Source organism: Hibiscus syriacus, unplaced genomic scaffold (assembly GCF_006381635.1).
Source record: "Hibiscus syriacus cultivar Baekdansim isolate YM2019G1 unplaced genomic scaffold, ASM638163v2 tig00110430_pilon, whole genome shotgun sequence".
Lineage (NCBI taxonomy): Eukaryota > Viridiplantae > Streptophyta > Magnoliopsida > Malvales > Malvaceae > Hibiscus > Hibiscus syriacus.
The window spans coordinates 1,004,050-1,018,434 of record NW_024062734.1 but is presented as its reverse complement, the minus strand read 5'-3'; the positions used below and the strand labels follow the sequence as shown (position 1 = coordinate 1,018,434).

The 14,385-nt window shown below is 29.0% G+C and overlaps 1 protein-coding gene across 1 annotated transcript; it reads right to left on the bottom strand.

The window, feature by feature from the left end:
* Positions 1–8,285: 8,285 nt before the first annotated feature.
* On the bottom strand, positions 8,286–9,302 carry LOC120125233. The gene has a single exon (XM_039143716.1). The coding sequence runs from the start codon at positions 9,247–9,249 to the stop codon at positions 8,332–8,334; it is 918 nt and encodes a 305-aa protein (XP_038999647.1). The 5' UTR covers positions 9,250–9,302; the 3' UTR covers positions 8,286–8,331.
* Between the last annotated feature and the right edge of the window lie 5,083 nt (positions 9,303–14,385).

Genomic DNA, 14,385 nt, shown 5'->3' with positions numbered 1-14,385 from the left:
CGAATGAAACAAAATGGTTTTTATTGTCAACATTTATGCAATCCACGTGCAACAAGTTGAGCTCTGTATCTATCAACAATTCCATCTGAATTCTTCTTCAAAAGATCAACCCATTTGCAGGTCTGATTTTGGCACTGACGCCAATGTCTGATTTTTGTTTAAAGCTTCAAATTTCTTCCTGCGTGAGACTCTCATTTTGGTATCCCTTGGCTTCTTCACAACTCCAATAAAGAAGAAACAACTGACAATGCATGATTAAGTTTTATTTGAGTTTAACTCGGATTTGGTTTGACTTGTATCAATATAAATTAAGAGAAAATTGAGAAAATTTATAAATATATGGAAATTAATTTGATTAAAAAAAAATTAATGTTGATTAAAAAGTAAAAAAAAAATCTATTTTTAATATTTCCTCTATTAAATAAAGTTTTTTTTATAACAACTACTTTTACACAGATATATCAGAGATTAGTGTTAGATGTTAAGTTATTTTCTTCAAACCCTTTTACATTTTTTTACTTTTGATATTAATGGAAATTCCCTTTTTATGCTTGTGATTTTTTTCTCGAAAAGATTTTTCCACGTTAAATTTTAGTATTACATTAATTATTATAGTACTTTCATTATGACAGCTCAAAATCGTTAAGATAAGGCGGCTGTTTTCTCACCCTTGTTGACCACCTTTCAGCTTGGAGTTGAAAAATCGTCATTGGTTGAATATTGCAAGTTATTCGGAACCAACTGCAAATTTTCTCCAACATCATCAAAAACAGACCATGGAACTTGAATATTCTGGTCTGAGAGTTGTACAAATATTGTATTTGACAACCAAACACTTGAAAACAACTTACATTTATAAACAGATTTTTCATTACTTGACCGTGCAGATTTATCACATGAAATGCATATTGCATGGCTTCTACCCACAACTCTCGAGGAAGATTTTTATCATGCGGTCATGATCATCTAATAACAACTATACATCAAATAGTTCATTTTTACTTGGTTTCCTAAATAATATTAAGATAGCATGTTTTCATTATTATTATTTCTCTAAATAGGCCTATACTTTATGCACACACAATTACGACATAAAATATTCTAATAAACGGGTGTAAATGAACAAAGCGTTCGACGAACTTTTCGTGAATAATTTTTATGACATTCATTTATGTTCATTTATTAAGCTAAATAAACGAGTATGAACAAAATTTGTATGTTCATTTATTTAACAAACGAACACAAAAAGAGATGTGTTCGACTTTTTATGTTCACGAATAAGCTTGTTTGTTGACTCGTTTATAAGCTCATTATCAACTCATTTATAAGTTTGTTTATTCGGTTCTCATTCTTTTATATTTTAAATATTGGTGAGGTGATCTTTGAAGTTCAAACTATGAAGCCCAAGGAACTTAAGGACTTGTGACACGTTTTCATTATTTTTATATTTATTTTGCTTGTAAATAACAGGGTAAAAGAGAATGTTGTTTGACAATCGTTAAACGAATATGTTCACAAACGTTAAACGGGCATGTTCACAAACTCTAAACAAACGAACACAAATACCTTAAAAAATAAATAAACCAAAACGAACAATATATTAAAAAATTAAATAACATGAACCGAATATAAAATCTTCAAAAATAAACAAATATGAACACAAACAAAATTTTATTCATTCAAACTCGATTCATTTACGTATCATCCCAAAAGTAACACACACCAGGTTTGATTTATAAATTAATGTCGGTAGCATAGTGAAGAGAATTCTTTCTCGTAGTTAAACACTTACCATTATATATATATTCCATAAGAAAATAATACAAATTTGGTTCTTTCCTTTGTTTTCGACCCTTCGATGTCAGTTACTGAACCTTCGATCAGAAGAACCCTGTCACATTAACCAAAATTCTTTAGAAATTAGAGAAAGAATTATAAATTTGCATAATGTCAGTAAATTAAAACTTGTTATCGATTTATTCACTAATGCTTTGAAATGCAAGACAAATCATAGTGCTAATCAATATAAAACAAATTAAAATTTTAACATCTTCCAAATTAATAGTCTCCACTGAATTGATATAAAAATTAATTATAAAATTATATTTTTAATCCCGTTAATCTAAGACTTTTTAACACAGAATTTTAAGCTTATCTTCAAATAATTTATATTTTTATCTAATCTCCAACACAAAATCATTAGCTTCACCCTTCTTTAGACCAATTTTGATTTTCTAAGTAAATTTGTCATGCTGTATTGATTTGAATGCAAGATATCAACAATAAAAAGTATTCTTTCAAATATGGAACTCATCAAGTAGTCTTAGTGATTAAAATAAGTATTATTTTCTTAGAGATTCTTAGCTCTAGCAGCTATATTTACAGATTGTGTGTAAATTGTTAATGATTAATGAATATTTTGAACATATATTATCTTGTAATCACTACAAATTATTCAAAAAAAATATTCTTTTAAATATTTTATTTTAATAGTTAACAAAAAGTTAATTTATGAAATATTAAAAATTAATAGATAGACTTAGATTTTTTATTTAATGAAGCAAAATTTGAAACTTATTTATATTTCTAAAAAGAAAAAAATAAGTTTATTTTTATAAAAAAAAATCATTTTATTACCTTTTTAATGGTATACGTATTGAGCTACTATTGTTAACAATTAAAACAAAGTGGTAAACTTTTATTAATTTTTCCTTCAATTTTTTATAATGAAAATTGACTAGCAAAATTCAATAATAAATAAATAAATTTTAGTGGAAAATTTTAATAGAGTTGAATTAAAATTTTTAAAGGGTTTTCCAACTAACAATAGAAGAATACAGTAATAATATTTAAATACTTTAAATTATTTTTTTCTCGAAAGAAAAATATAAAATATTAATTTGGAACATAAGCAATATTGAATAATTAGTGCGCCACCTATTGTATTCTCATGAATATAGCCACTTAAGCCACATGTGAGTCAGTTGTTATCTAATTTCTTTTGAAAAGAATTAAGATTACAAAATATATAAATGTGTGCAATTTAATCGTTATTGAGCAATATTTTTAAGCATGTTGAGTACGTGCTTTGCAACGGATTATGTGTTCCAGCGGAAGAATAATAACGCTGGCATTTGTCTATTATTAAGGGTTTAGGGTTAGTACCCTTATCTGATTTTCAGGTGACTCCAGGAGGAGACATCACATCCATTCGAGTATTAGGGCAAGGAACAGTTTGTTCCTATTAGCGGGGTCCTTCGATGTTAGACGTTAGGTGTTATGTATGCGACATTAGCAATTGCAATTGATCATGCAAATCATGTGTTAGTTCATTGGAATCAAAGTTATATTGATATTTTGGTTAGGAAAAGTTCTTACAAGGGTGATCAAAGGCGTCATAAAAAATTAGGAAGGACTCATAGTTTACCAAACCATTGACATTAAAATGCAACTTTTCGGAACAAACGAATTCAGGGAATGGTTGGTTTGAGTGGTTCATCGTAACTGCTTCTTTTTTGATGGGAAGTGTACCACATTTATCATACCAATTATTGATGGGAACAAATATGTTATAACAACTGCAGGCGATTCACCCCTTTTGATTTGAATAGAGAGTCGCAGACGGTGGTTATGTGACCATTAACAAGTATAAAAGTCCTCCCTTTTGTGAAGAAAAAGGGTGGATGTCGGGAAAAAGCCCCTTTGTAATACTTTAAACATCGGGTCAATGATTAAAATATAAAAATTTAAAATTTAGTGATTTAATTGGAATGAGTTAAAAATTCAAGGACAAATTGTGAAAATTTTGTTTAAGAGACAAATTGTGAAAATTTTGTTTAAGACTTTATATTAAAGGTGGAAGAATTGAAGGGCATATTGGTCTTTTTGCAAGGAATGAATTTAATATTCATTTTTAAAGATATTAAAGTATGTATGGATAAGAAAAGGGGAGATGTTTTTGGAAGCTTGTTTCTCTTCTCTTCTTCTCCCTTTTTGCCACTTTGACTCCATTCTTACGGTGAGTTAGGTTTCAAGTTGATTTTTTTTTCTTTCATTTCAAGTTGGTTTTTGGTTCTTGAGTGATATTAAAGCTTAAGGAAAGCTTAAAGATATGATTAGAAGCTAAGAGATTGAGAAATTCTGATGAATTAGAAAAATGGATTTTTAAGGGAATTTATAAAATATGGGTAGTAATTGGATTCTGAATACAAATTTGACTTGTCAAAGATGTATTTAAGGTGTTTGAAGTTTTAGAAGTGATTGAAAACATGTTTGAATATTTGGGGTGATTTTTAGTTTGAAGAGTTATATGAAGAAATTAAGATGTTTCAAAGGGAGTTTGGAGGTAAGCTAATTAGCTAGAATAAGTGTTAATGAGTTTAAGATTATTATGAGAGCTTAAAGTTTAAGATTTTGGTGGAGGGTGTGTAAAATTCTAAGTGAAATAGGTGAAAGTTGGGCAAGGGTATCGATACTAGAATAACAGTACTGATACTATAGGGTTAAATTCAAGAAAATAGTTTAAATTCGAGTAACAATATCGATACTGATTGAAGTAGTATCGGTACTAAATCAAGGTATCGATACCAAGAGTAAGGTATAGATATTGTAATTGAAATCTGATTTTCAGAATGTCAAAATAGTATCGATATTAAAGTGGGTATCGGTATCATATAAGAGAAGTATCAGTACTGTGGGTAGAGTACTGATACTATTCAGTCGAAAATTGTTAATTAGGTATTTCAATTCGCTTAAGTAAAGATTATTTGGTTAAATGTTAATTGAGATATGATATTTATTTTGATCGTGTTAATGTGTAGATTTAATTGAAAGCAAATGTTGAGCAAAGTGAAGTATAAAGTTGAAGAGTTAAAGTGAAAAAGAGTTGTTTAGGGCTTAAGTGAGGCAAATGCGAGTGTTATTTACTTATTTTATCTATGATTGGAGGATGGCTTACGATGAGCCAATCTCAAATGTTCTTGAGCAAAATAAAATGCTATTAGTATATGTTATTATGTTCTATAAGAAAGTGTTTTATATGAGTATATTCTATGTGAGGGCTTCGTATGTGTATATGCTTTATATGAGTAAATTGATAAGTGGAATGTGATATGTAATATGGAATAATTATGAACTATGAGCATATGATAAATATTGAAAAAATGCTATGTGAAATTAAATATTATGAGAATAAGTTCTACGTAAATAAATGATAAACTTGGATAATATTTCGTGAAACTGTTCTACGTGAAAAATGTTATATCTGAAAATGTTATATATGAAAATGAGTGAAAAGGTTCTACGTGAAGATGCCCTATGTGAATTTACATTGCGAGAATAAAACACTTTAAATAATGAAATGAAAATAATTATATGGTTAAAGCACATAGTATATTTTATGAGAATTTAGGGTATAGTTATCATGCCATGAGTCGAGGGTTATACGCGATCTTTCGGGATAAATCTATGTAGTCCTTCGTGACAATTCTATATGGTCCTTCGTGACAAATTCTACGCAGTCCTTCGGAACAAATCTACGTGGCACTTCGGTGCAAATTATATGAGCAGTGGTGAATGCATTAGTGCACAACCTCAATATACTCGCATACCTTGAGTTCTCAGCGATATACGTTGAGCTAATAAAATAAACTTGATATAATTTGAACTATGAGTAAAAACATTAAAATGTTAATGAAGTGTCTATTGGTTTGATACGAATTGTTTCAAGGTAAGGTATAAACAAGTGTCAAATGCATATAAATTAATCAGTAAGTAAATTTATATATTATAAATTATGAATAGTATGATGTTTTAATCGTTAATAATTCTTTTAGAAATATTTGCATAATCGTTCTATTACTTTACTATACATAATATTACCTCAACAAGTCATAGACTTAGCGTGTAATTGTTTTCACACGTAGGATCCATAAGCTTCGAGGAGTAAGTTGAATAAGCAATATTGGGACAGCGTACTGGTGAGAATTATTAGATCAGAGAGAAATTTGATTTGTATAAGTTTTGATACAAAATGTTGTTGGCATGTACTAATAATTGTTTTAAATTATAGATACTTTGGTATGTTTTGTAAATGTGGTTGAAATTTTTACAATAAAAGATTATATTTTAATCAAATTCTCAAAGAGTCAAAGAGTCTAAAAGTCAATGTGACACCTCAGATTCGTATTCGGGTTGAGTATGGGTCACCTCAGATTCGTATCCGGGTTGAGTATGGGTCGAGGTGTTACACCCTTTCTATGTCTTGATTGAGAAATTTTATAGTCACCCTCAATGTTGATATTACATAGATCCATGATGACTATTTATAGATCAATAGGATAGACAAACATATTTGATGTAATCGGTCATTGATCGACTCTGGAAAGTCATGTGAGACTTGTTAAAGGTCATGTTAAAATGATGTGATTTTTCGAGCTAGGGATACGAGGCTTCAAATTCCTTGTATTCGAAGATATTTTTATGAGGCCTACATTACAAAAGAGTACTTTGAAGGTCTTAATGTACCGAATAGAGAAGACTTGATAAAGATATAACAACATTATAATCTAATTTTTTTAGCCTATCTTAAATTCTCCCCGTTACAATCTATCTAAAAAGAGCAAACAACTCATCATTTGTCTCATTTTCATATAGCCTATCAAAACTTAATGTTATATAATAGACTTAATACAAAATAAAATACATACAATAATTTTTTCTTATTTAGGTACTTGATTTTTTTGGTTAATCCAAATATCTAACACTATAAATGTTATCATTTTAAGTGTTTCGGTCGTAACGCCGTTAAAAAATTATGTTAAGTGTCATGTGTCACGTTTATATTTTTTTAAAATATTTAAAAAACTGTAATGTACAAAAAAAAATCTAAAAAAAAATTATAATTTAAACCCCAAAATCTTAAAATATCTAATTTTAATCCTCATTTTCAATTATTGCCAGCCATCTCCTTTCACGTCTCTGTAGTAATCTACCCATTGACTAACCATCATCTTTTCTGTCGTCCCAAACCTCTATATTCATAAACCCAAAATCTTTGATACTAAAATTAATGGATGATCTAACCCTAAAATTTTTTGGTAAAGAGGAATATGATTTTTCCATGGCAAAAGGACGGCCAGGAATTGGTGGGAGAAAGGGGAGAGAGAGGGAGACACGAGGGGAAGAAAGGAGAAGGGGACAAGCAGAGAGGCGCGAAGGTAGGGGAATTTTTTTACTTTTAAATAAAAATATATAAACGTAACACGTGTCATTTAACGAATTTTTAACGACTGTTAAGATCGAGACACTTAAAATAATAACATTCGTAACATTAGATATCTCAATTAACTGAAAAGTTTAAACACTTAAATAAGAAAAAGATATATTTTGGATACTTATTTTATATTAAGTCTATATAATAAAAACATAATGTCAAAATTTACATCAAACATTTTATTTAATGATCACTTTAATCTATCTTTTTTTAAATATTTTAACCCTCAACGTTTTATTTTAGATTAAAATAACTCATTATAAGACGAACATATTAACTGATTAACTATTAATATTTTTTATTAATGTGACAATGCCATATATACACAAGAGACTAAAAGACTCATATCATATATTTAAAGTGATCGACATGTGACATATCATTTATATATATATATATATATATATATATATAAATGATATGTGTTATATCTTCATTTATGTATCCACAGTAATATTGCATCAGTGCTTTTTAACACATAAAATATAAAATATTTTATTTCAATTATAAATATTAATTATTTATAAATTAACGATTTTCATAAAATTTTACTTGTGTCTAAAAAAGAAAAACAAAACTTTCTGTTTAAGAAAAAGAAAAAAAGATGAGCTTGTACTTTGTTATTGGGTAGTTATCATTCCACCTGTCCCTTGATAACCCTAAAAACAATTTAAAGTTTGACTCCAGCTAGCACCAATCCTACATGGACAGCCTAAACTCTTCTTTTTCCAACACTATCAACTGACTTAGATGTGTGTGTATAAATATATTTCAAAAAATAAATAAATATAAAATCAAAATCCTAGGGTTTTACATGAAGAGAATGTTTTAAAGAATATATAATAAACATATTATTTCTTAGTTTTAAATAATTTAAAAGTGATATTTATATTTTCGAGTTCCGTAAACACAATGCCAATTGTATTTGATACCGTACATTTATTTTTCCTTCTTATATTTGTTTTTAGTACTCATTAATATAACCATAACTGAGTAAAAAAATAGTCCGAATTAACTTATTATTCTACTTTTTTTATTCCTTGGATATGTTGTTTACCTTAACGGCCGAGACCGAGAGCAGCCTCGACGTCGAGCCGCCATGCAAAACCACCGCGTTCGCCACCGGCGCGATCCATTTTCCAGACATCACAGTGCAACATTATCGTGGAACACTTGTTCTGCCACGTGAACTGCAACCTCACCTTGCATGAAAATGCAGTGCAAAATTTAGGTAAATCTTCTTTAATCACAAGCCAAACCTTTATCTCTGGCGGCAACACTGTCGGCAGCCACTCCTTACGCCCTTTTCCCGCCGTCAGCATCGTCTTATATGCCCCGTTAACCCACCGGACCCTATTCAAACCGTCGGATATAAACCCTGGACACGTGTCGGCCTCCAGATTCTTCATCTTCTCCACATCCGTATACCCTAGCTTTCTCCCTGCCATGCAAGTATCCGTCACGCACTCCACGGTAACCCACGACTCAACCACCGTTTCCCTTTCAGTTTGACTCGCCGCGGCCGTCCGATCAGGTTCCTCCAAAAGTCCGATACGATTAATCCAACGGCTGTTCGAGTACGAGTTAAACAAAGAAGGTAGTAGATCTTGATTATTTTCCTCCGAAACTGCACTGTTTTCATTGTTAATTGAACCATTCGCTTCGGGTTTCTCCGGTAATAACTGCAGAGTCACAATATTTTCAGTTTTATCATGATCTGGTGTTGTTGTTGATGATGATAATTTCTTTCCCTTGATATTATTCTTTCGAGCCCTTACGTACTTTCTTTTAGCTCTTGGCTCACAAAGCAACAAGTTTTTGTTACCAAACTGACTCTCACTGGAACCAGACTCTCCGGCAACCGGTTTCGGAGCGATAGGACGGAATCTTAGCAGTATCGGATTGATGTTCACCGTCTTGTCTTGTGAACCCCATGTGTAGTTCACAAAGCTCCGTTTCTCACCACTGTTATTCATTTTTTCGACGTCGGAAAAGGCCACAAACTCTCTCCAGTTTTGTCTCTTCAAGATCTCAATCTTTTTTTTTTCTTTTTACTTGAATTACAGTTTTATTTTTTAAGGGTTGTTTTTTGTAGAATATTTTTTTATGAGAAGCGTAATCATGGCTGCAAATCAACAGAGAAAACAACACGTGTTTAGTTCAACTTATGAACAATTGAGACGTTTGATTGGATAAAACTTTAGAAAGATATATTAATTTTTATTAATGATCTTCTAAATAAATTATTTAAATCTAAACTTATCGCTTATAGATTCGTCAACTGAATCATCAAAAAGTAAACAGATTACTTTAAATTATTAAGGTCATTTAATAAATTTGTTCATTAATATTTTTTTACCATTGCCTCTTTAAAACATATTTAAAATAATTCAAATAATTAAATACCTGATGTATTTATAGTGTATGTGTATCATGAATTAAACAGATGATAATATACAATTAAAAATTATTTACAATAATAAAAATTTATAACATATGATACAATAAATCATAAAATTATATATTGTTAGAATTTTAAAATTTAGTAGATGTATATATTAACCGTGGATAAAAATAAAACTAATATAATGAGGCATTTCTTTACTAGGATAAAAGTAGAATCTTAGGTAATATTTTCATGGAATTATACCATTCAAAACAAACTACTATTAGTTACATGTTCATTAATTTAATTTTATAATAGATTAGACAAATAAATGTATTTTGTGATACAAAATGATTTGCATATAAATATATAATATCCTATCCATCGTAACATGGTTTTTATACTTCAAGAAAAGTTAACATTCAGGAGAATATTCTTTTATCATACCGTAAAAGAATAAAATAAGTAAACCGTATAAGACTTATTAAATTCGCATATATATATTAATTAGTCTGAAATGATATAAAATAATAATTGAAAAATAAAATATATAATGTACCAAATTTTAATTTTAAACTAAAAAAATTATACTTCTTGCATAAAAATTTGTTCATAATGAAGAAAGAGACTAGATTTTACCCACCTAGATGGTGGGTGAAAGTAAAATGAAAATGAAAATAATTACTTAAATTAGTGGGTATATTTTCAATGTTGACTAATATTTTAGATGTTATGTTATCTTTTATGACAAATAAATTAAATTATAAAAATAATTTTATAATAATAATTGATTTTGATTAATTAAATTGTAAAAAAGTACTAAAAATATATTACTAAAATAATCAAATTTTCAAATTATTTCTAACCTTTTCACCGTGGACGTCGTGGAGATGGGCCCAAGATGAAAGCTTGATGTTGAGCAGGTGGGACACGTGGACATCGTCTTGATAACGGAGCTTGAATTTCAAAAAAGAAACTTTAAAGGGGTAGGGGGAGGTTCGAGAAAGTGCTTGCCTGGTCTCGCTTCATTAGCCTTCGATTATTTCTAACCTTTTCACCTTTACCATTATTCTTCAACTACTCGCCCATTTCTTCGTCCACGTGTACATTACACCTAATCAAATTAGCCAATGCCTAACCAGGCTTTGAAATTAGGGATAGATTGAGTTATATAATTTTATTAGTACAATTGGATTACAACATATTATTTGTCGTAACCGTCCTTCGGATAGGTAAAACATTGAACTTCGATTTAAATAAAATATGTTAGAGTCGACACCGATCATTTAGGTTAACCGGACTCCTTAATCTATTATCTTACCTGATCTACGTTTTACTAGAAATATATCAGATTTGGAAGTCGTTTATAGCAAAAAAAGGATTAGCACCATTGGACTTGCCTTTCAGTACCAGTTTAATTTATTGGTTGTCTTAATGGTAAAAATTAAAAGTTAAACTGAAATTTAAATATTCGATCTGAATTACTTACCTTTTATCGCTTTTAAAATTGTCCTAAAAAACAAATCCAAATAAATATTAAATAATAAACTAAAATAAAAAAAATATAAAAGTAAATAAAAAAGAATTTAAAAAAAAATAAAATTAAGGTCTAAATAAAATAAAATTATAGAAGAAAATAAAAAAAAATAAAAGGCTAAATCTGAATTGGAGGTCAAATTAAAGTGAATTGGGGCTGCAATGAAAGAACGAGAAGCTAGAGAGCTTAATTGCATAAAAAATATGAACAGAGATTAAATCAAAACAATAAAAAAATCCATCGTAAATTCAATACAGGTGACCAAAATGAATTACACTTCAAAATATCAGGGACTGTAGAAATAATTTAATTTTCTTATAATTGCACTTTCCCCCTTTATATATACCCTAAGAAACAAAAAAAATAACATTTTTAACACTAACCCCAAAAAAACACTCTCAACTCTGTCCCTTTTTTCCCATTCGGCTGAAAGACCTGCCACCGTCCTAGCCTCGCACTGGCGCACCATCGCCCAGCCGCCGCTCTGACCATCGCCTTCGATGGTCGAAAAAACTGACCTAACCCAAAATACTCCCCTCGAGCCCTTGAACCCGAATCCACCCTTAGAAAAACGAGATAATGCCTCAATCGAAGTATATCTAGGCCCCAAAGTTACGACTTTTACCTTTGTTTCACAATAATCTGTCTAGTTCCAGTGGTCGTTTCTCATTTGATCCCACGTCGATGTTTGCTTTGATTTTCCTTGCTTTTTCCGATGCTTATTTCTTTGTATGCTTATGTTTTGGTTGGTTCGGCTGGTTGGTTTTTTTATGTTGGTTTGATTGGTATTTGTTGTTTTGTTTGCTAGACCTTTGGTATTTGGTTTCGTTTTTTCTTATTTTTTTTGCTGGTATTTGGCTACTCACGATGTGTTACTCTCTTCGTTTGGTTGCTTTCCGATTATTGTTGTTGTTGTTGTTCGTTGCATGGTCGGAGGCTTTTATAGCACCATAATCGACCGTTGTAGTCCCGAGTATCTCGAGGTGTTGTGGATTCTTCTAGGTTGGTTCAGTCCCGTTCGTTATGGGTGCGACCGAAAAGCTCGGGATGGGTCAGTCATGGGTTATTCGACTGAAAATCCCACTGGTTGTTGACGTGTGGCAGCCACACACGCTGCTTGCTTCATCTCATGCGGCGCTTGGCTTCATACGACTAGGGTTTTGCAACCCTATTTTGCTTCGATCTCAACTATTGGTTTATGTTTTTTATTGGATGACCCAGGTAGATGCGGCGCTGAGCTTGATTTGTGAAACCCTATTTGACATATAAACTGGGTCATGCCCGTATGCTTGGACCTCTTCTTGATCGAACCGTGGACTGAACTATTTGAACATGAAAACGATAAAAAATAAATAATAATAATAAATTTAAAAACTATATAATATATTATATTTTCAAAATCATATGCTATGTTTTCAAAAACACGTTTTCAAAAAATTATATTGTATACGTTTTCAAAAATATTTAAAAACTATATATTATACGTTTTTTTAATTATTTTAAAAAATATATATCATATGTTTTCAAAACCGTTTTTAAAAAACTATATGTTATACGCTTCAAAAAATATTTTTAAAAAATATATACTATATGTTTTCAAAAATCGTTTTCCAAAACTATATATTATATATTTCCAAAACTATTTTTTTAAACTATGTATTTATACGTTTTTAAAAAATTATTTTAAAAACTGTATGTTTTCAAAACTATTTAAAAAAATCTTATATTATTTGTTTTTTTTAAATAAGCTTACAGAAACTATATATTATATTTTCTCACAACTATATTTGAAATTATTATATACTATATTATATAATAAAGACCCCGAACAAAAATAAGTATCTACACTATTGTTTATAATTTTCTAATCAATCAATAATAAAAATATTATACTAATTGGTTTTTTATACTAATTATTACATAAATAAATAATGGATAATTATTTCTGGTAAACAAAGTATAATAGACAATTTTCAAAAAAATAATAAAATAAATATCATGAACACTTTAATGAAAATAATTTCTTTCATAAAATTAGAGTGATATCATAGATACATTTATTTATTCTATATTAAATACTAGGGTAAATTATACGTTCAACATTCTAACTATCAATTTTATTATGTTTTGATCATTCATTTTTAATATTACATATTGATTTTATTTTGGTTATTAATAGTTAAAAAAATAACACAACTACTTATTTGATTATTTTAACGGTGACATAATATTATCTCACATTTACAAATCAACATCACCGTTAATTTTTTAATAGTGAATGATAAAAAAAATCAAAAGGTAACGTTAAATATAATTTTAAAATAAAATATTAAATAATAAAAATAAAATAGAATTAATAATTAAGATACTAAATATATAATTTATTCTAAATACTAACACATGTATAAAATATTAGTTAAGCATGATAGACTGTAACAGAGTGAACTGGGTCAAATTTGTCATTATCTAGTTTGGGACAAGAGGAGTGAGATAAACGTTCCAAATTAGCGAGTGGAAGGATGGATATGATGAAACGACAGAATGAGAGTAGGAAGATAGACGCGTGGCTTGATTCGATAAAGACGTAGACTCGTGGACCAATAAAAGGAAGAGAGTTGTAACATCACCTGAATAAAGTGATGCATTTTCTGCTTCTCCCACGTGTCTTGATTACCATTCATTTTTATTTCAAATTTTAGCATTCCAAATATTAAACTTAAAACAATTAAATGAATCAAAACTAAAATAATATTTTTATTATCATTACTTCAAAATTTTTGTTAATTTTTATATAAAGCATTGGGTGTCTTTGCTTTTACATTTATTTTCTAAAAGAGCTTATGAATTAAATAAAATTTGAAAAAATTAGATAATAAGTGATTCAAAGATAATAGCTAATTTATCAGCTATTGTCAATGAATATCAAAATAGGACTTACATCTTTACGGTTTTGTTCTAATTTTGTCTCTCTCCTTTTTACATTTTTTTAAATGAAATTCAAAGAAATTAAATTAAAATAAAAATGTATAAAAAAATGAAACGAATTTAAAAAAGAAACTTTGAAGTTGATTACAGAGTCCACCACTGTCGAGTTATCTAAATTTAATGACTACTGATATAATTTAGTTTATCTAAAAAATGATAAGCTACTACTATAATATTATTAGTAATAACTATAGTAGGTTAAAA